General features: G+C 36.9%; 2 protein-coding genes and 1 pseudogene across 5 annotated transcripts; 1 reads left to right on the top strand and 2 right to left on the bottom strand.

Moving 5' to 3' along the window:
* The first annotated feature begins 6,096 nt into the window (after positions 1 to 6,096).
* Positions 6,097 to 10,183, top strand: LOC21386184 (annotated as a pseudogene).
* Positions 10,184 to 10,378: 195 nt separating this feature from the next.
* On the bottom strand, positions 10,379 to 13,955 carry LOC21386183 (developmentally-regulated G-protein 2). Of its 2 annotated transcripts, none has more exons than XM_024171625.1 (12): positions 13,881 to 13,955; positions 13,647 to 13,733; positions 13,475 to 13,542; positions 13,172 to 13,248; positions 12,816 to 12,996; positions 12,619 to 12,675; positions 12,349 to 12,423; positions 12,087 to 12,206; positions 11,742 to 11,912; positions 11,384 to 11,497; positions 11,086 to 11,256; positions 10,379 to 10,784 (listed from the first exon to the last, which is right to left on the bottom strand). In XM_024171625.1, exons 2-12 carry the CDS (start codon positions 13,714 to 13,716, stop codon positions 10,689 to 10,691), a joined length of 1,200 nt encoding a protein of 399 aa, XP_024027393.1. In that variant the 5' UTR covers positions 13,717 to 13,733; positions 13,881 to 13,955; the 3' UTR covers positions 10,379 to 10,688. The 2 variants fall into 2 exon arrangements, with proteins under 2 accessions (XP_024027393.1, XP_024027394.1); XM_024171626.1 differs by having other exon boundaries at positions 13,647 to 13,738; positions 13,881 to 13,944.
* A 1,243-nt stretch (positions 13,956 to 15,198) lies between these two features.
* LOC21386182 lies at positions 15,199 to 21,347 on the bottom strand. 3 transcript variants are annotated; one of them, XM_024171623.1, is made up of 10 exons: positions 21,156 to 21,347; positions 20,394 to 20,559; positions 19,655 to 19,829; positions 19,441 to 19,499; positions 18,045 to 19,031; positions 17,423 to 17,557; positions 16,660 to 16,950; positions 16,501 to 16,557; positions 15,913 to 16,078; positions 15,199 to 15,810 (listed from the first exon to the last, which is right to left on the bottom strand). In XM_024171623.1, exons 2-9 carry the CDS (start codon positions 20,523 to 20,525, stop codon positions 15,917 to 15,919), a joined length of 1,998 nt encoding a protein of 665 aa, XP_024027391.1. In that variant the 5' UTR covers positions 20,526 to 20,559; positions 21,156 to 21,347; the 3' UTR covers positions 15,199 to 15,810; positions 15,913 to 15,916. The 3 variants fall into 3 exon arrangements, with proteins under 3 accessions (XP_024027391.1, XP_024027390.1, XP_024027392.1); XM_024171622.1 differs by having other exon boundaries at positions 15,776 to 16,078; XM_024171624.1 differs by lacking the exon at positions 17,423 to 17,557 and having other exon boundaries at positions 15,776 to 16,078.
* Between the last annotated feature and the right edge of the window lie 22 nt (positions 21,348 to 21,369).

Here is a 21,369-nt window from a genome sequence, read left to right as displayed (position 1 = left end):
TGTCATATACATATATGCAAAAGAACCAATCCTTCTTTAATAAGGGGAAAAAAATGTATATACCCATATCTTCATATGGTTGGTGAAGTGGGGAGAAGTTGACAACATTAATGATGCCAATAGAGGGATAGTGGGTGTGCGAGACCACACCAACCCATCCAAGGGTTTGACTATTTCTGGTTTTAACATAAACTCTAATCATGACCTTAATCTTCTCCTTAATCACGAGATTTTGTTCATGTGTTTGGTTCTTAATTTGCACTGCCAACTCTTGTGAAAACGAAGTTGATTAGTGCCTGTCCATATAGTACTATAGATATATTTACGTTCTTTTTGTTTATATATTTGTTTTCATTATAGGGTATACACTGCGTGATACATATAAATGTATAGAACTAGAAGCATGCATATAATTAAAACACAAAGGACTTACTGTTTAATTTTGTTAATTACCATGTGGGACGTAAGCTCTCAAGCATGCATCTCCTAGTGGTAGACAAGAGTTAAATATAACCATGCAAAGCACTGACAGATATATGTGTGTGTTTGTGTATTGTGAAATATATATCTATTCTCTTTCCAAACGAAATTGCTATTTCACTGAATTGACAAGCGAAAAAAAAGGAGGGTTTTTCTTTATTTATTTATTTTTATCTCCTTTCTTTTGTTGGAACACGATATAGTTGAATATGGACGACCCAGTTGGAAGCGTCCCATAAATAAACTAATAAGAACAATTCTGTAAGCAAAAGACAAGTCTTTGCTAAGGCACTAGTGGGCAGGCCTAGGCTGGGAATGTCACTCACCCACCATGCAGAAGTTACTGGCACGTATCCATTTCGCAAAAGCCAGTTTATGTGTAGCTTAATATGTGGGTAATATTACTTTGTAGGACCAAATCCTGCTTTGGGTTCGAGTCTGTTCCACAAATGGGTTTGATCAATGGCTCGCAATGTCCTTGTAGAAGGGTGCATATTGGGTCTATAGAGCTGTTTATCCCAAAGAAATATTGAAAAACTAGAGCCTCAGAATATTTGAGATCTTTATATTCAACTATATATGTCTGCTAATGCTTATTCATTTTCTTCTTCATTAATATATGTATATTAAATAAGAGAGGAAAAATGGGCAAGAAGCAGCTTTGCCCTTAATATTATTGGTTGTCATTTGACTATATATACATTCTTTCCCATCCACACGAATTATTATAAAAATAAAAAAAAACAACTTTTCATTCATTCCATGCAAAACGTGTCTGGTTCAATAATTTGCGAGATAAGACCCAGCACTATTATGTAACTAAAACTTTGAAAAGATTGTGGTGTTTTATCTTATCATAAATGTTTCCTTTAGCTAGCTTGATCAACATTTCAAATTTTGTTTAATTCTGATAAAAAGAGGAAGAAGAAGAGAAAAGAAGAAAGAAAGAAAGAAAGAAAGAAAAGTGGACCCAACTTTTCCATGAGCTTAACAACACACTGCCATCCAAGCGTGCTAGAATAGAACTGGTTCACACACACTTGTAGGATTTTGGATTCTGGATTTGGATTTTTTTTTTTTTTTAAATATGGTTCTTCACCGCACGTGATGGGCTGGGCCAACATGTCTCAGACCTGTCGCGCATGCACACGTGTGTTCCTCCTGCACGGATCCCCGTAAGATCCGCTGTCAAACAGGAACACAAAATATCATTGATCAATACGCTCTCTATTACATATACATAAAAAATTGAAAAATAATAATAATAATAAAAAAATAGAGAGGGATTTTTGAGTGTGTAAGGGGACCAATTTTGAGAGCCTTCTCTTTGATTACCTTTGCCTCCCTACTGCCTAGCATAAAATCACCACCACTCATCTTCTGACACCTATTCTACTTTTGCCACGTTTCGATGAGTCAACATTCCCGGGTAAAGTTACCAACTAGGACATGGAATTTGCATGGGGTGTCACCTTTTGAGAAGGGTAGTTTTGGGATTAACGTGAAAAGAGTTTGGAGATGGCATGGTGAGAAAGCAAAGAAAGGGGGGATACTAAGGCAGCTTTAGGAAAAGAAAAGAAGGGTCATGTTGTTGGTGTGTGTTTGGAAGTGAAAAAGAGAAAGTGCGCATTAGAGGATTCCTTTTTTTTTTTTTTTTTTTTTTGGTGATCCCAAGAAGATTGCACGTAATGAAAAATGCATTGTGTTTTTTTTTTTTTTTTTTTTTTTTCGCAGCTTTTCTTGTGTGTTTGAGATGAGAAGGAAAAAAATAGAAAAACGACCATATCAGCAAAATGCATTGTTTTGATCAAATATTCTTTTGAGTAATAAAGAGCATGAAGAAAGAAGGTCATGTTAGTTGTAACCTTCCAATGATTTCAATTTTCAAGCCTATAAAAGTTAAAGAGTACCTTACCTAAACTTTGATGATAGTTTGAAAAAAAAAAAAAAATAAACTGTCATTTGCTGGATAACAAATTATAAAAGTTTATTTATTTATTTAGAAAGAAGTCATTGTAAATTGTAATGACAGTGACTTGCTTAGAGATTCCGGAACAGTGGCCACGTTGCTTTAAAGAAGCTCTTTCGAACTGTAAGTTTCATTGAAAGATATTGACATGAGAAGAGAAGCAGTAGCCTAGTGGAGAAGGCATTTTTCTCCAAAGGGAAAACATGATTTGTAGTATATAGTGAAGTGGGATAGTATTTTCTTTTGTGCCCCACTCAACTCCCCTTGTGCTTAATATTGTGGCACACCAGTCTCAGGCCCCAGCAACCGCATGGTCTGCCTTGAAAACGTACCACTATTGAAGTGTCGTTTTCTGTTCAGACTTATTACAAGTATTGAAAACGCAATAAGTATTGCTCTTGGTGTGTGTCAATCTTCAATATCCAACGTGGGTGGAAGTCAGATTGATGTTACAGTTTTTTACCGAACTAAAAAAAGGATTACTGATGTCATCTCAATCCGGCTTAATATTCTCTATATACTATGCAGAAGAAATTCCAAAGCCAAAACCACTGGAAAAAAAAAAATTGGGCCCAATTTTTCTCCAAGGATGAGCCCAGTTTTACGCAAACCTATGCTGCGTTACCCATTGGCCAAGCAAGAGCCTTTATATTGAGACTGTTAAGATTCGAACTTGAAAACATCCTAAGAAGCGAAGAAAGAAAGGCATCCTTACAGTTGCACCAACTCATCAGTGTGTAACAGTTTATTTTACTGCACCATGTGTTTTAATTAGCTCACCAGTCTCAAAATCTATGTGTCTTGTATTTAGGCCAATCTTTGAAATTCATGGTCAAGCATGTGTGACAGGATTCACTTCAACACCTAATATTATCTGCAAAGATTTGTACTTTCGGTTGGTTATAGAATTTTATGAGCTTTGATTGGCAGTGAAAAGTATCCTTTTGGGATTATTGGTTTATGTCATTCATAATATTGGTTTAAAGTAGTTTCATACCAGTATAGTGTGGACTTAACACCTATATTTGAAGTTAAGCTAGAAATTCTAGTCCTGCAAAATGAAAGCAACAGAATTGTCTACAGCCAATTTTCGCGGTCTGTCCTTTCTTACCTACAAGTGATTGAGACTAAAACTTAAGTGATTGAGACTAAAACTTGCTTGGTTGTACACAAATTGTAAGTACTGCTGTCTGAATTTTTCTCCTTTGACAATTTTGATGTAAAGACAAAGAATCAATACCATATTGCAAAGTGTGTATGAAAAAGTCTTTCCTTAATTTGCATACCATTAATTATTTCTGAATAATCAGGATTCTGTACCATAAATTGAAGTTCCACTAAATGATGAAACGAAATAGGAAGGTCATTGTTGCGTGGATTGTGTAGCTTTGACTGATTTGAAGCTTCAAAATCATGGTCAAATATTCTGACTTTGATGGCAAAATGTTTCATTAATGATCAGTTGCACAGCTTAAACTATTGAGGTGTGAATAATTGATACAAAAGTAGACCAGCCAACAGTTTAAGAAATCCTAATCTTTTGAGGTCCTTTTGTCCATTTTACATTATCAGAATGTTGAATTCTCAATGTGCATGATGTGAAGGGAAGCCTTTGGATTAACGCAGCAATATCATGCGGAGCAAAAGTCACAAACACCATTTTCTTCTTCTGTTTCTTGTTTAAGTCATGGTACTTTTTGAGCATGCTTTTTCCAACTGTAGAGAATCTTTTCTTTGTCTAACTCTAATATATACATGCAACCATATAGAATAAACTATTTTCCAAAGTACGTACTTGTCTATGCCGTGGTAGATATGAAGCTGAAATTTTTCCTTTTAATTCTAATCAATGCCCCATGAAATTTCTACGTCTTATTATCCAGGGAAAAATGGTAAATACGCAATCATAATTAATAGAAAGTAAATCTTATGCCATGAGACTCACTTTTTACCGCTGGTGTTGCTCGTGCAATTAACATTCCTCGTCCTAAAATCTTCAACCGGAGTTATGTTGTTATTTCTTGTCGGGTCATTTGACATAGCACAGTGTTGGATTGTGCTGATGAAACACGTGGGAGCCAGATAAAATGGGGCAAAGAGAGTGGGAAAAGGCCTTCAAGAACAGGGAAGATTTTGGACCATTGGGCTCAATGGGCAGCCCGGAAAAGAATACATGAAGGCCTGAAACAACTTCTTTGATCAAAATGTAGCCCAGACTAAATTGGACTATGGCCTCCTAAATCAGGATAAAGAAACAAATACGTAGCTACAGCGGCCCTTTGTTTATGTCTGTGAAACTATGCCCCTGTTTGGAATCGGTTTTGAAACCGGTTTTCACAAAAATCGAGGCACCGAAAATGGAATTGATTCCCAAACCGCGTTTGGTGTATTAAAGGAATTGAAAATGAGATTGGAAATGGTCTTTGGTCCGTGCATTTCGATTCGAGTTTAGAATTTTATCATTTGAGTTTAAAATTTAAATTTTATTATAGTAAAATTTTTTAAAAATAATTACATATAATTTATTTATTATAATAAAAAATTTTCGCATAAAATCACATCTCAACCCAATTTAAATTAACGTACCAACGAACGTGAATCTCTTATTTCCGTTGCTTTTTGAAAACGGGTTTTTATCGTTTTCCATTTTTCATTTCTGTTTTCATCTCTCTCTCTCGTCTGCCATCACAATCGGCCACCGTCCGTCGACATAGGCCACCAAGCGTCAACCAACCTACTCCTCGTTCCCTGAAATTCCCGTTTTCCTAGTGTTGCCGAGATTCTGGCGTTGGCGATCTTGAGCCTATTCTCGGATTTGTTCTTCGCTAGGAGTCTGATCTCCATGGCCGCTTGCTTCTGGTCCTCAATCGAACAGGACTCGAGGTCGGAGACGAGCTGTCAGACTAGCTCATGGGAGTTATCCATTGCGCAGGCAATCAATCGCCGCCGGCTCTATTTAACTCTTTTATAGCATCACAACGACGTGGGACGTTGCGATGGAGGATATGTAAAAGCTGAGAAAATCGCACCTGGTAGTTCATTTGTCAATTTGGTAGGATTTGGAGTGAAGTGATGAATGAACGAATAAAAGCTAAAAATATAGCGGAGAGAGAGAGAGAAAGGGTAGTAGAGTGAGAGAGACGCAGAGACATTAACACCTGGATTAAGCTCTTGGGGCTTGACTTACACGTGCACATAACTGACCACACCAAATTTCAGTTCTTTCTCATTTTAAAAATAATCTTATTGTTACCGTATTTTTAAAAATAATTTTAAAATAAAAATATTTTTATTTTTATTTTTACATAAAAATTAAATTATTTTAAAATGAGTTTTAAATGCATCTTATAATTCTGATTTTATTAGAGTAATTTATTCTCACAATAAATTTAAATAAAAAAAACTTTTCGTCAATAGTTATTTTATAAAATTTAAATTCATAATTAAAATTATTAATTTAAATGCGTGAATCAAATAGACATAAGAGTCTAAAAATCTATTTATTTCATATGTTAAAATTCAAATTATTATAGTATTTTTTTTAACTTAAAAAAAATTAAATTTTAAACGTCAAAATCAAGAATTATTATTTAAGTATAACTTCTGCACCTTAAAAGAAACAATAGCTCTCACCGGCAGCTGACCCGATGGCACTTTCAACAGACGACAATGAGGATATTGGGGTCTCTGTCTCGGACCCCTTGGACTTGGAGTTACCAATTATTACAAAGGTTTGACTTTAGTATCTTTCAACTTCGCCTTTTATTCTTCCAAAACATTCATTTGCAGCAACTTCTATTAGCTCTTTTAAAATGAAGTTGGGACGTGACGTGAACAAAATTTATTATCTTCTGGTAACAGTTTAAGATTGCACTTTGCCAATTAGTTGTTACCCCGGACAAGAAAGTGAACATAGATCATGCCCTTAGTTTGATCAAATTTTCTGTTGAGCGTGGCGCAGCGCTTGTCGTTCTACCGGTGAGTGAGTTCACTTCCCCGTGATGGATTGCAGACAAAATGTTTGATATAAATCATTCAACTGTTTTGATTCCAATCTGATGTACTTTGCTTCTTTACTAAAAAAGGAAATGTGGAACTGTCCTTATTCGTCTGATTACTTTGCTAAACACGCCGAGGACTTCGACAATGAGGACGTCTCGCCCGCGTTTTCCATGTTGTCTGAAGCTGCACTCAGCCATAACATCACGATCATTGGCGGGTCAATGCCTGAATGGAGTAATGGTCGCCTGTATAATACTTGCTGCATCTTTGGACCTGATGGGAAGCTCAAGGCTAGGCATAGGAAATTAAGAACATTTACTTCTTTTCCATTTTAATAAAGCATACAATTTTTGTAAAGATTGGCTGCGTTATGTCAGGCACTAAATTTGACAGCAAGATCCTATTTTGCAATTATGTGACCTCAATTTTAAGATACCGTAACTTTCTCATCTTAAGCCCGATTTGAACGAATATCTGTTGTCGTAAAGCTCGCAAAATGTTCTTTGTATTACACCAAATTCAACCAATTTTCGTCCTTTCCATTTCGTCTCTCTCTATCTTTGTTTTTGGTGATGGGGTATCAAATCTTGTTTTATAGATACATCTTTTTGATATTGAAATTCCGGGAGAGATCTCATTTAAAGAATCACACACTTTTGGTGCTGGTGATGAACCTACGATTGTGGACACAGGTAAAACCTTTCTGACTCCTCATGCTTCAAACACTTTGTAATATGTTTCCTGGTTTTTAAACTTGTGCGTACCATTGTGTATTTATATGCAGATGTTGGTCGTATTGGAATAGGAATTTGCCATGATATACGCTTTCCAGAACTTGCCATGCTGTACAGGGAAAAAGGTTCTTGATTTTGTTAGAATGTTATGGTTATTTGATTCTCTTATGCAGGGATTCGACTCTCGTGTCTTCAAGTTGGTGTCATTTCGTGTCCCTTCAATAATATCATGTCATGTAATTTAAAATATCATTTTAGTTAAATTATCATATGTCATATCAATTAAAACACCGTGTGTAAATTAAAATACTTTAATTGTCGCAGCATGATAATATTGGAGACAAAAAAGAGGACAGGAAAAATGGGACATGTGAGCCGAATCCTTTATGCATATATATGATCATTCACGTAATGAAGTCATTGTTGAATATGCAAAGGTGTTCACTTGATATGCTATCCTGGATCGTTCAACATGGGAACTGGTGAGTTGTTGTGGGAGCTAGAACAAAGAGCAAGGTAAAATATATATTTCTTCTTTACAGTGAAGTTTTTCAAAGCAAAACATGTGGATTATGTCTAATATGTTTTCTGCAATAAAACCTAATTGATTCAGAAGCTTATCATCACAACAACTTTTCATCTGCACTGATCAGTTTCTTCCAATTTTCAGGGCAGTTGATAACCAGGTGCATAAAAAGAAGTCTTCTTTACCATGTTCTGTAAATCTTTTGCAGCTTAAGAGGCATTTCAAACATGTACAGTTTGTGTTGTGATTTTAGATATTTGTAGCTACTTGCTCACCCGCCCGTGATTCTAGTGGCTGTTGCTACACAATATGGGGCCACTCGACCCTTGTTTCACCGGTATTAGAACTTGTGGACTTTCTCATCTCTTGTTTATTTATTTATTTATTTATTTATTTATTTACTTTTTCTACATATAAGACTCATATGAGGGATTGAGGGTAGAATTACAAGTTGATGAAAAACAATTCTAATAGATGAAAAAAATTGATTTGTTTGTACATGGCAGTCCGGTGAGATAATTGTGACATCAGAGCATGAAGAGGCCGTTGTGTTTGCTGAGATTGATTATTCCATAATTCAACTCCAAAGGTGGATTACTATTATTTAATTTTGGAGTAATCTATATGCTGTTCATCTGTTTAACTTTAAAGTTCATGGCAATATGCAGGAAGAGCATCCCAATCAACAAGCAACGTCGAAGAGATGTGTACCAATTTGTCAACAAACGTGAAGGAAAAAGCATTTGAGCGATAAAATAAAAATCACGATCGAAATCTGCCTCGAAAACATTGATGATGACAAGATCTTCGTTTTGTTAAACATTACTAAGTGGGTCTCACTCTATTTCTGTATTGAATTTTTTATGAACTAAACTATATGAAGGACAATAATTTAGAGAGCAATCCATATTTTTTAAAATTAAACGACGTTAAAACTATGCTAAAATGCAAGGGTAGGGCATTCCACCATCTGGATTCACCTTGTCTTCCATCCGTCAACGCCTGCCCTCTCGTACCGGTGATGGTCGAAGGGAAGCAAATCAATGCAAAGGTTGTGCAAACAGGTTTCTTGGGAAACAAGTTTGTGCAGACTGCGCTTGTTGACATGTATGCCAAATGCGGGTTTGTCATGGAAGCAAGATGTCTTCGATAGAGTAAAAGCTGTAGTTGCTTCGACAGCCATGACTTACAGGTATACAAAGAAGGGTATGATGGATGATGCTAGGTGGTTGTATGACAACATGGGACAGCAAACCCTGATATCTTGTGCCACTATGATTGCAGGGTACGCGAATTGGGGCGATGTGGAAGCAGCAAAGGAGTTGTATGACGAAATGGCGGAGAAAAACTCAATCACATGGGTTGCCATGATAGCAGGGTGTGGGAAGTGCGGTAATGTGGCAGGGGCTTGGAGAGTTTTTGATGAGATACCAAAGCCGGATCCTTCGTGTTGGTCAGCAACGGTGGCTTGCTATGCAAAGAATTGGCACGCCAAGGAAGATATTGACATGCACACAAAAATATGAGAGAACATGTGACAGTTTATGGTGGCCATGTGGCGGCAATGGTTGGAGCTATATCTGCTTGTTTGCAGCTTGGAGATGCTGAAATGGCATGCGCCTTAGTGGACTTATGTGGTCCGAGGTGGTTGTGGTCAGTATAATTGGCTTTCTCTGTTCTGCACTTTGATTCTATTTGCTTTACGATGTTCTAAAACGTGATTCTGATATTTTCTTTGTCGAAATTTTTCAGAACGAACAATTTATGTGTCGAATGCACTGATCCACATGCACTCAAAATGCGGCAACATAGATGAGGCATGGAGAGAGTTTAACAGAATGAGAGACAAAGTTATTGTCTTATAGTGCATTGATCGTAACCCTTGCGTACCATGGAATGGCAATGAAAGCTCTGGAACTTTTGTTAAAGATGCAAAAGGAAAATGTAACACCAAACTCGGTTACGTTCATTGGCATCCTAAATGCATGCAGCCATGCAGGATTAGTTGAGGAAGGGTGTCAATGTTTCGAGCTCATGACTCCGAGTTTCTTGCATTAAACCGTTGAAGGAGAACTACACTTGCATGGTTGATCTTCTTGAAAGGGCTAGACTACTTGAAAAGGCAAACGATATCATCAGAGCAAATGGAAAGGTTGCTGATGCGAAGATTTGGAGTTCTTTGTTAGCAGCTTGTAAGGTTCATGGTAACGAAGAATTAGGGGAGGTTGCAGCAAAGCATCTGTTTGAAATAGATCCCGCGAACACTGGAAATGGGATTATTGGTGAGTATTTATGCTGCAACGAGTAAATGGGATTATGCTGAGGGAGTTGCAAAGATGATAGAGTGAAAGGGGGATGAGAATCTCCGGGACGTAGCTGGATTTAGAGTTCTTGTATGAAAGAGGAGACTGGAGGTAGAAGTGAAGGGGTATTGTGTTCCTTGACCAGACAAATATTTATATGAACTTTTATATGGACCTTTATACCAACTGCCAACACATGAAGGCATTTAAACGACGTGCGAGTTCTCTATGAATGGATCTAAAAGACGCGAGAAATTAGTTCACTAGTGCGTAAAGCCTGTTACTGTTACTGGTTAAGATAGGCTGATGGTTTCTTAAGCAACTTCACAAAAGTTCTGCTTGCAGCTACGGAAATTAAAATGTGGAGTCAAAACAATTTGTAGAAATAATATATAATCGTCATATTTCCAACCCGATAAATAGTGTGCTACCTCTGAAGTTTCTAGACCTTCATGATGAAGATTACAACATACGGAGCCAAAAGCCTTATCAATTTTAATGAGCAGACTGATTGAAGCACGAGAGAACCTACAACCAGATTCGTCACATTCTGAATGATGCTTAAATGCAACACAGGCACATCATTTGCATAGCCACTCGACCTCTGACTTGGGATCCCAACGCTGCTTCTCATAAAGAAGCTTCTGTACGGACGACAAGAACCCTTCACAGTATTATGTCTTCAATGGAGCCTTCTTCTCTCTGTCAGCTATTCGAGCAGGAGCTGTTGAATGCGACTTGAACCGACCCCTTCCACCCTCTTCCTTTTCCTGAAGGACGAGAATCAGACATATCAAGTATTCATTTAGATGCACTCTTTTTGCGCAGAAGATGTAAAGCCTCACAAATCTAAAAAGAAGTCGCAAGTTGAAATAGTTCTAAGTTTCTAAAATCAACTTCCCGTCTAGCTGAAGACAAACGTTCAGTAATCTAAACAAACATCTTGAACTACAATGAATATCAGATCTAGAAACTCCAAGAATTTCCTCACTTTCAAGATAATCTATAGCAACCAGGTAAGTGATGCCTGTCTACTTTCAAGTGAACAAGTATACGAAGAAATAAGTTTACCTTTTTCTTAACAATTTGAACCACATCCTCATCTTGAAGCCCGTGACCAAGACCACAATGCTGGGGGATATGCCTGGCACTTGTACCCCAGACTAGCACATATTTAACATCCTTCACTAGACTCCTGTGTATGTGGTTACAGAAGTCTTCCACAGTGCAGCCACCTCTATCCTATAAAGACAAACCAAAAGGAAAGAAATTAAGAGAAGGGAGGGCGAGAATCAGAAATGTTAGGCTTATATAAAAACATGCGGACAATAAGATACTGAGAAAACGCTCCAAAAAGATTGAAACATACAGTAGATAGCACTACAGGATCGCTGAAGTCCGGTTGCTGGCCTTGTGGCTTTGTATAAACTCTAACAAGACCCATTTCTTCCCACATCTTTGCAAGTAGTCTATCAAAATTCAGCTGTTTAAGCAACAAGAATGAACAAAATTAATACGGCTCAAACCATTCCCGCATAACATAATGATAAACGTATATGTCTACAACACACAATCTGCAACGAAGTAAACTGCATTTAGATTTATTATTGACTGCTAACCAAAATCTTTGGAACTTGGACAACTCACTCTTAACAATGTAAGAGTAAAACTAATAACAATTTCTTCCATTATCATTTACTAGTAAAATGAAAAGCCATAGAACTTGCCTTCAGATTGCAGCTAATAACAACAGAACTAGGTTGTCTTGCCAATTTGTCCACGTCATCAATACCAATAACATCTATCTTGTTGTATACATAAATACACTTCATGTATTTACGATTTCCCTCAATGACATCAATAAGATCATCCACTGTCGCGTCCTCACGAAATAGTAGCTGAAAAATAATCAACCATCAAATGAGTTGATTTCCATTAAGACAGCTTGAAAGTAATGCATAAGCGACGTACACTACATATAGAGACGTAATAAACTTAAAGCTAAATATTCCAGCTGGCCCAGTTAGTATAACCTCTTTTTTCCTTTTTTTTTTTTTTTTTAAGCATCATACCTCTGCATTGTGAATTTTGTATTCATGTAAAATTTGATAACAAAGCTTCTCATCCACATGAGTCAAAGGTACAGTGCTGTTGAATGAAATACCCCCAGTTTTTTTCTTTTTGAAATATATCTGCCAAGAAACAATGCCAACCCAGTTAAGATCCCCACACGTTATTTAAACAATCAACAAACTAAAAATCAAAACAAAAAGAAATCCAACTAAATCAGGTTTTCGGATATCATATAGGAGGTCTTCGAAATGATAAACTTACTTGAGGTGGTCTTTTATTTAAACGCAAACCCACAGCTTCCAGCTCCTTTGTTAATATTTGCCGATGACCCTCACTCTGATGCAACAAACAATTTGCAATATAACAAGATTGTTGGGCTAAAACAAACGAAGGAGGAATATACCAAAATAGGAAACAAAAAACATGAATTAGAAGTACCAATAATTGGAAGGTCTAACAAGCAAGACGTCATAAAAATAATGGGTAATTATATAGTAGCAGAAGTACTCTAGATACAAAATATGTACTTACTTTTGAGGCATCGAGGACCATCAGAACAATATCAGAAGACTTGGAAACAGCAATAACCTGGCACAAACACAGTGGCACACATTCTTGAGATTTCCATAAGACTTAACGGTAACCTTCTACAAATCCTATGAATCTCCAGGATGAAAACGCAGATGATGCATTGTCACAAAGCGAAAAAAACGCAGTCACAACTATACCTGCCTTCCACGGCCCTTGCCTTCAGAAGCACCTTCAATGATTCCAGGAAGGTCAAGAAGCTGAATTTTTGTGTCATTGTAGTGTATGATGCCAGGAATACATGTGAGTGTTGTGAACTCATAAGACGCAGCTTCCGAGTGTGTGCCCGTTAACATTGTCAAAAGCGTTGACTTCCCCACACTGTGAACAATAGGTCAAAATTTTGTAAGGGTTTGGATCCCCACACTGAGAGAAACACATAGTAAAGTGAAAATTATAGGTAACTGAACAATTAATATGGGTCACATCAATTAAAAAAAATGGAGGCAAAAAAAAATTCTGAATCATATGAAGAGATGTAATCATGACGGCAAACCTTGGAAAACCTATCAGTGCAACACGTCCATGGCCAAATTTTGTTACTTCAAAACCTTCTCCTCCTCCGCTAGAACCCTTAATTTATACAACAGGAAACAAATCAACAAAAACATATTTAGGAAAGCTTACTTGGAAATTGGAAAACTATAAGAACCTTTCAAGAAAAGTAAAGCAATTTGTTTTCTAGTCACCCATATATATATATATATATATATATATATATATTATACACACACACATAGATATAGAGAAGAGAGAGAGAGAGAGAGAGATCAAAAAAAAAAAAAAGGTAAGCCCATGCCTTTGGAGGCTCCAGTAATTGAGTCCTCAGCTTTGCTATCTTTGCCTTGAGCTGACCAAGATGATACTCTGCAATTTCCAATTTTCGATTATCATAATAATATATAGCTCAAATCAATAATGATGACTACTTTACTGTGAATTACAAAAGCAATTGATCAGAAGACGATAACCTGTTGCTTTGTTCTTCTGAGTCCGAGCCATCTCGGCCTCAATTTCCTTGATCTTTTCTATGATCCCCATTTTTCCTTAATTTTCAGCTGCTCTAACAAGAAAAGAAGCGAAAATAGATTAGTTCGTCAAAGAATTCCAGAAATTTCTCGGGAACCAAACAAATGGTTGAAAGAAAATATGCGGGTGGGATTTGATGAGAATTGGAGTTGCAGATTTAGATGAATCACTCTCACCGTGACTGAGAGTGAGTTGGCGATGATCGCCGGAGCTGGAAGCTGGGAGAGGGATGAGAGCAGGGGAGGAGTTTAGGGCTCTGAAGAGTCGGAATCTGAAGTCTGGACTGAATTTAAGGGCCCATGGTCATGGATCCAGGACTGGGCTAGGCTTAGAGCTAGATGCATTTGAATTTGGGCCTGATGGGCTAGGCCTGGTTCATCTATAAGTGGAAGCAGAATAAGACGATTAAAAGCAAAAAAATTTACCCCTTTTAAAAAAACTAAAATTTTAGAATATTTTAGAGAGAGTTCAAATCATTATAATAATTAGTACATAATTTTAGAATATTTTAATAGTGAATGAAATATTTACATACTAAACTGCTATTTACTTCAACTAATTATAAAATCTGTTATTTAATTTAATTTTAAAATCTTCTATTTACTACAATTTCCCTTTAAAGAAACTAAAAATTTAGAATATTTTAGAGAGTTCAAATCATTATAATAATTACAACATAATTTTCTAATATAAACGTTTATTTTAGAGATCTATGAGAATTTGTTAATTTAAGGATATATACGTTTTCTTTTCCTAAGAATTGTATAAATTATAAATACACAAGGCAAATTTAAAATCATTAAGAAAAGGAGATATGTGATTGCATGCATCGTTTAGCAATAATTTCACACCCGATCCCACTATTTAAAGTTCAATTTCTCAACCCTAAATTAGGGGGGAAAAGTACAAGAAGATATTTGGATGGATCAATTTTAGAACTGAATTAAAGTTCCCGCGACCAGCTTTTTTTTTTCTTTTTAAAATCAAAATTTTATTAAAAATGTGTTTTTGGAACTATTACACCTATTCCCTACGTTTTAACATGTTATGAAACTTGAGGAATATTGCAGCATATCTAAAGCATACGAAAATGCACAAATTCATATATAGTACACAAGAAACTTATCCCATTTTTTTTTAGAAAAAAATATCTCTTGTATTTAAGCCAAATGTCACTATTCACTATGTGTTCTAAAAAATGCAAAAACCCAAAAATATCATTGTAATTTGCTAAGGACAAATTTTATTCCATTAAATCATTTTTGTTAAAATTTTATTGTGAAAAAACTAATCCAACCTCTTCGGGGGAGGTCTTGCTGGCATGCTCTAAGGCTAAAGTTTTAGAATAATAATAATTAAGAAAGAACCTCTAAATTCAACTTTCTTTTTAATTTGTTGAGACGTTCTCCGGTAAGCCTATCAATTTATAACTATTAAATCTGATCAAAATCAGATCAAATTTAAAAAGTACGCAGAATACTAAAATACCATAAAAACTCAAATTACGCCACCAATGACATCTGCCAAACTATGTCACTGACTCACTAATATAATTTGTCCGCCAAATTTCAATACACACCACTCAGTCCCTCTGAAAACGTTTGCGAATTCAACTCCATCAGCTTATTCTTTCTCAGTGGCAACAGTGCTCAGCCGTCCACGACCCCTGAGGCTGCACCGTCACCAAATGGCGCTTAGGCGCCCCGGAGCATAACCAGTTGAGCCTTTGACGTCTCCTGTTGTTATACTTGCACTTGATGTCGGTCTTATTTCACAAAAGTTTTCAGACGGCCGAGAGAGAGGGAGGGAGGGAGGGAGAGAGAGAGAGAGAGAGAGAGAGACCCAGGTCGGAGAGCAGTGGGGTCGCCAGAGATGGGGTAAAGAGTGCTCACATACCAGGGTGAGGAAAGCGGTCGCTGGTCAAAGGGTTGTTAGGCTTTGATATTCATAATAATATATAGATTTTAAATGTGGTTTATTCTTTTAACTATAAATTAAAGTTTATATATTGAAATTAATTTTTAATGTTATAAACAGCCAGGTACTTGGTAGAATCGGCTGAGAAAAATATTTGAGAAAGCGTCTCCTAAACTCGATGCGTACAACCTGCAATCCATACAAAGCATCAGCATAACATTCTGATCATCAGCGGTTACAATTTGATATCTTTATTTTCCTATTTAGACCGTTAAAATGGCAGTTATTTACAATGTTACAAGTACCCCGACCGTGTCTCATGCATACTTCTCCCACCAACACCTCCCATGTTTGAGCCAAGATTTGGAGGAACCTGAGAGTGCATCTCCGCAAGCTCCCTCACTCGCAACAAAATCGGGGCTGGGATGGGGACCGAAGCATGTTTCCGAGAATTCATCTGCATTATTACTCATAGAACAAAAAGAAAAAGTTACATTTAAGAACAGAAAAGGCAAATCATTAATAAAGCAAAGTGATTTAAGAAGCTTGGCCAAGATAAATGAGGTTTTGTTTTTTTGACGCCACCATTAAAGTAAAACATTCACAAATATCTGGAAGTGGCCAAGATTCTGGAAATAGCCTAACAGGTTGAAATCGAAGGGGTAAAACTCATTCACATGTGCATTTTATCAGCAAATTATTGGTCATGGCTAATGGTTGTAGCACCAATTAAAAGTTTGAAAAATTGTGAAGATAAGGTTAAGCTTCAACTCACAAGAGACTAGAGCATGTGCCGACTAGGAAGTTGGGTGCTTCACAAATAGAGAAACCCGCTGAAATTCAGGAAAAAGAAAGGAAAATAAGGTAACTTATACTTACGCCCTCATCAGGAGGTGTCTGTGCCAAGCTAGCTTTCAGCAGGTTCCTCCACTTGTCCTACAAAAGAAAATAAGATTTAAGCCCACTCATCCTCAATACAATCCCGAAGCATAATCAACTTCTAATTAGGTCGTAATACAAACTGATGAGAAGACGCACCTTGAGGTCAACTGAAGTGCGGTAGGAATAGGATGCAAAGGAAAGCCTTTTGATCTCAGACCACCTCCCAGCGCCGCATTTGGATACACCTTCGACCAGTTTCATAACCTCAACAAGAGTCCAAGCTCTATGATGTTTCCTTCTCATTCCACCTTTTGCAGTACGAACAGTTGCTGTATTATCATCTGAAGTGTCTTCAGATGAATCTGTGTGTTTTAGACCCAAATTCTTCCCCACTTGAACTTTGCCCGTCGCTGAACTTTGCTTATCTTTCACTGCCTCAGAGGTGAGCTACATAAGAGAAAAAGCATCAGCATATACAACATATCTCGGTAATGCAAATATCTCTCGTGTATGGAAGACAGAGAACCACAAAAGCAAGATCCTATTGCAGACATTAATACTATATTGATTATAAGCAGGTATGCCAGGAGCGTTGTGAATATGAAAGTAAATATGATTTCAGCGATAGCCTAGCATAAGTATAGAAGATATTGATTCAACTAATTGGAATGTAGTCCCGCTTAATCACCCAAAAAAACGAAGAAACTAATTGGAATGTAGTCAAACTAGAGTACAGAGAGATAGAGAACAAAGTTATGGAGTATGGCATCTAGGAGAGTAATGTTTCTCCCAGTCTCTTCTTTTTGCCCCTCCTTTGCAGGAATAAAGCCCTTGTTTACATAAGAATTATAGTCATCAGTGTATCAATCAAACTGACAAAAAAGAAATTATTACATGTCATATGCAAAGTTGCTCTCACCAGCGGCTCAGTCGTTTCAGAAGCAGATCTGGACTTCGAGACTTTATCTGTACACTCACTATTCGCTAAAGAACTAGGCACTGCAAGGACCTTCACGACTTCAGCTGCCATGCCCAAACTACTCGGATGGAATTTCTATTAAATTGCAGTTGACCAATACCAACTTCAGTTCTTTTGTCACCAGAACAATGTCTAGCACTACTTGAATTTGATACCAAATGATGAAACAAAATGAAATTATGGAAAGAGCGTATACAAAGTTTACAATAACAGCCTATTCTAACCATACACAAATCGTAGAGTGCAGGGGGAAAATAAACTCTGCAGATATACAAGTATCCTGGCTCAAGTTTACAGAGCACTGAGATGGGCTTTTAACAATATAGAATATAATCGCCCGAATTTCAAAATTCAGATATGCCCCCGAGTTTCATGAAGCTGGTATATTTGTTACCAAGAAATCCTTATTTCCATTCAATTCTTTCTTACATCCTATAATTGTAACATCAATATGCAATAATCATTCTTTGCCAGACTTTTTGGTCCGACACTTAAGATGCAAAATGTTCTGTGTACTAAAAGCAACAAATGAATAATTAAGCCACAAGAGAATTGCACGTACCATAAGGGCCTTTATATTTTTCCTTGGACGGCTTCTTCGGACCCGAGAAACACAAGGAACCTCAATCCCAGACCCACCGAGAGAGTCCAACCGCGTCAACATGATTCTCTCATTTAAGGAAACACTTTTTATAGGCCTGAGACAAAATTTTTGGGATGTCTGTCCACATCCAATATTTTTGACTGAATTATGCACTTTTGGGCTACAATCTCTGGTTTCAGCTTCAGAAAGTTCTTCAATGTATCTCCTTGTGGGCTTCCGAACTCGTTTGGCAGCTCTCTCTTCTGTGTGAAGATCGTCACTTCCACAATCAAGTTCTGCATTGTCATGGAACCTCTCGCCTAAAGCAATTTTATGATCTTCCCTTTGGGTACTGTGGTTAGTTGGTGAATTCTTGGGGCTGACAAGTACTGCTTCAACTCTTGAATCCTCGGTGAATGCAGCATTAGTATTCTTACAGTTTTCTTCATTTCCCTTATTCACCAATTTGTTATCTTTAATTGTGAAAGTGGTGGTAGCAACATCACAAGAGTTGGTCAATCCCATTGCAATCCTCCTCTTAAGCCACAACTTATCTTTGACAGTAGTTTCCCGCCCAAAAGTTGCCCTGAAGAATTCATGAAGCTCTCTAATTGATAGGTTGTCCAAGCATATTTCCTCCTCTAACTTTGAAAAATCGGGCTTTGAATTATTGCAGACAGCAGAAGTTGATGGTCCACTTTCCGCTTGTCCAGATGGAGGTTTATAGAACTCCCCAATGCTCTCAGACAAATCGTTACAGTGGTCATTTACTCTCGGTGTTGACGAAGGAACAGTTTCCTGCATAGGAATTTCAAATTGGAGCTTCTCCTCGACAGCAGGCGATTCATAATGCTGATCAGCACATTTGCTGTCTACATTCATACAAGCATCAGAATTATCAGGAGATCCACAAGAAATGCTAAGCCCCTCTTCCTCTTTGACCTTTTGTGACACCTCCTCAATATTCTACATGATATTTTCAGAGGTCAAGACGGATCCAACAGAATCAATAACTCCATAAGATATATTTCCGAAATACAAGCAGACAAAAATAAAATAAAACAATATGTGTGTGTGTGTGTGTATTATAATCAGGATAAGTGAACTAAATGAACCACATGGGAAAGAAAACTACTCTTGAGATGAACACAATAACGGACACCAGCATCAATAGAGTACCTTAACTAAATAACATCTATCATCGTATAAAACCTTTTTTAAAAGTGCACTCTTTCTAATAGTATAGCTCGGTGGAATTGAGTAGCAGCTAAACAAGAATAGTTCACACTGCAATCATCCAATTTATTTTGAAGCACAAGCAGATTCCACATTTAAACTTAAGAATAAAAAAGAAGAAGAAGAAGCAAACCAATACCTCAAATTCTGAAGTTAATTTTTCTGCATGAGCTTCTACGTTCTCAGAATGTGACAAACCTAGCATATATTGTTCAATTAGACATGAATACAAGCCTTCTAGTTCATTAAATCAAAATAATACACCACGCAAAACAAAAGGACAATGAAAAATACTTTAAAGTCTGCCAAAGCCACAATTCTTAAAATCTTCTCAAATCCTATCTATGCAATACCTTCTGAGACTTCCAACTGAAGCTTCCCAGAGTCGGACCCTTCGTTGGATGTGCAGTCTGCAGTCTTCCCAATGTCCGCAACATCAATCATTTCTGTCTTGTCATCAACAAGAAAATCCTCAACCTCCATTACTTCGTCATCTGTTGCAGGCACGAATCTCCCATCACCATCAACCTGGACAACACATAAGCCACCCCAAGTCTAACACGTTAAAAAGTGACGAAATAAGAAGCAATCATCTCATGATGCTTCCATAACAAACAGAAGTGTGATTTAAAATTATTAAATTAATTCACAGAGGTTCTATTACAGTTAATCCCGAGCGCCCGATTGCAACACAGCAACAGCAAACACCAAAACCAATTCACTAATCAAATAATGCTGGCTATTCCCAGTTAATCAACAAGTTAAATGTGATCATAGAAAGTTCATCTAAATTATTAAATTCACATTTAGTCTACACCCTATATTTGCATAACTCATCTAAATCGTGATCATACTAAGAATAATGCTAAAGGCTCTAACTCAAATGTCATTTGCCAATAATAGTTTAACAAGTCAGCTGGCATATCATTTGGTATCCGAAATTGGAACATTGCCCTTATTCTAAATCAACATTTTCATGGCCCTTGAGAAAAGTAGTGTCACTGTCACAGTTTGTAAACGACGCCACAGGAACAGCAAAAGTAACAACGGTTTCTACAAAATCAAGAAGACATAAAGATTAAGAAAATGTACCCGAACGAGCTTGTATACAACTGGATCAGCAATATATTTTGGGGAAGATAAACAGGAGCTACTCTTCTCAACCCCACACTCCTCAAACTTCCCTTCATCGCTATTATTGTCAACTCCAACCACTGTTTCCATGGAAAATCCACCACAAGCAACTCAAATACACAAACTGTAACCCCCACAAGGATAAAGAAAAAGAAACGATAAATGAAGTTATTTCCTTTTCTTGTCAAGTGAATTTAGAACTTAGAAATACAGGCTACTGAAACAATTATACCAAAATATCACCCAAAGAAAAAAAATGCAAAACCAGAAAGTAATTGAATACAGGTAAATTCTTTTCTTAATTAAACTAAGCATATCTAATAAATGATGCTGAAGCTCATATAGTACAATTCCAAAAACATGAACAAAATTTGAACCAGATAAAATTCAGTACTCTCAATCAATTGTATCTTTATTTAAGCCATATATTTATCCACAAATTAAAATTAAAAAAAAATTAGCCGATGGAAACAAAAAAACCAAGTATTATATTCAAAACTAAATTGTCTCTAAAAGCAACGAAAGTCGAGGATAACCATGACCGAAATAGAAATTGCTCAAGAAAACTATCATTATATTGAAAAATTAAGAGCAAATGAAGCGAAATTACTCTCAAATGCTGGAAATTGGAATTTAAACGAACTATCACAAAAACCCAAAAAAAAAAAAAGTATTGACCGAAAACTCAGCAGCAAGGAGAAATTAAAGAGCTGGGCTGACCATAGGACTGGTGTGAGTGGTGAGCGAGTGGGAATCGCAATACAAGAACCGTGTCGGAGCGTCCGAGACTGAGTTGGGGAAACCGAGTCGCGTAGTAGAAAGGAAGAAGCTTTTGAGGCACGAAAGCAGAAATCTTAATAGAAGAAACGGATTGATGTGAGCGTGCGAGACTCTGCACTGCAAAAACGTAATTTTGGCTCGCTGTTTTAGTACG

Source organism: Morus notabilis, unplaced genomic scaffold (assembly GCF_000414095.1).
Source record: "Morus notabilis unplaced genomic scaffold, ASM41409v2 Scaffold2966, whole genome shotgun sequence".
Taxonomy (NCBI): Eukaryota; Viridiplantae; Streptophyta; class Magnoliopsida; order Rosales; family Moraceae; genus Morus; species Morus notabilis.
The sequence above is the reverse complement of the archived record's forward strand: the minus strand, read 5'-3'. Positions and strand labels throughout refer to the sequence as shown.

Coding starts and splice junctions, on each gene's coding strand:
- LOC21386183 (XM_024171625.1), bottom strand. CDS start 13,716: ATGGGGATCATAGAAAAGATCAAGGAAATTGAGGCCGAGATGGCTCGG. Junction 12,207..12,348: donor TAAATAAAAGACCACCTCAA/GTAAGTTTATCA, acceptor GTTTCTTGGCAG/ATATATTTCAAAAAGAAAAA. Junction 10,785..11,085: donor TTCAAATTGTTAAGAAAAAG/GTAAACTTATTT, acceptor CTCGTCCTTCAG/GAAAAGGAAGAGGGTGGAAG.
- LOC21386182 (XM_024171623.1), bottom strand. CDS start 20,525: ATGGAAACAGTGGTTGGAGTTGACAATAATAGCGATGAAGGGAAGTTT. Junction 19,500..19,654: donor TCAGTTGGAAGTCTCAGAAG/GTATTGCATAGA, acceptor AATATATGCTAG/GTTTGTCACATTCTGAGAAC. Junction 19,032..19,440: donor AATTAACTTCAGAATTTGAG/GTATTGGTTTGC, acceptor AATATCATGTAG/AATATTGAGGAGGTGTCACA.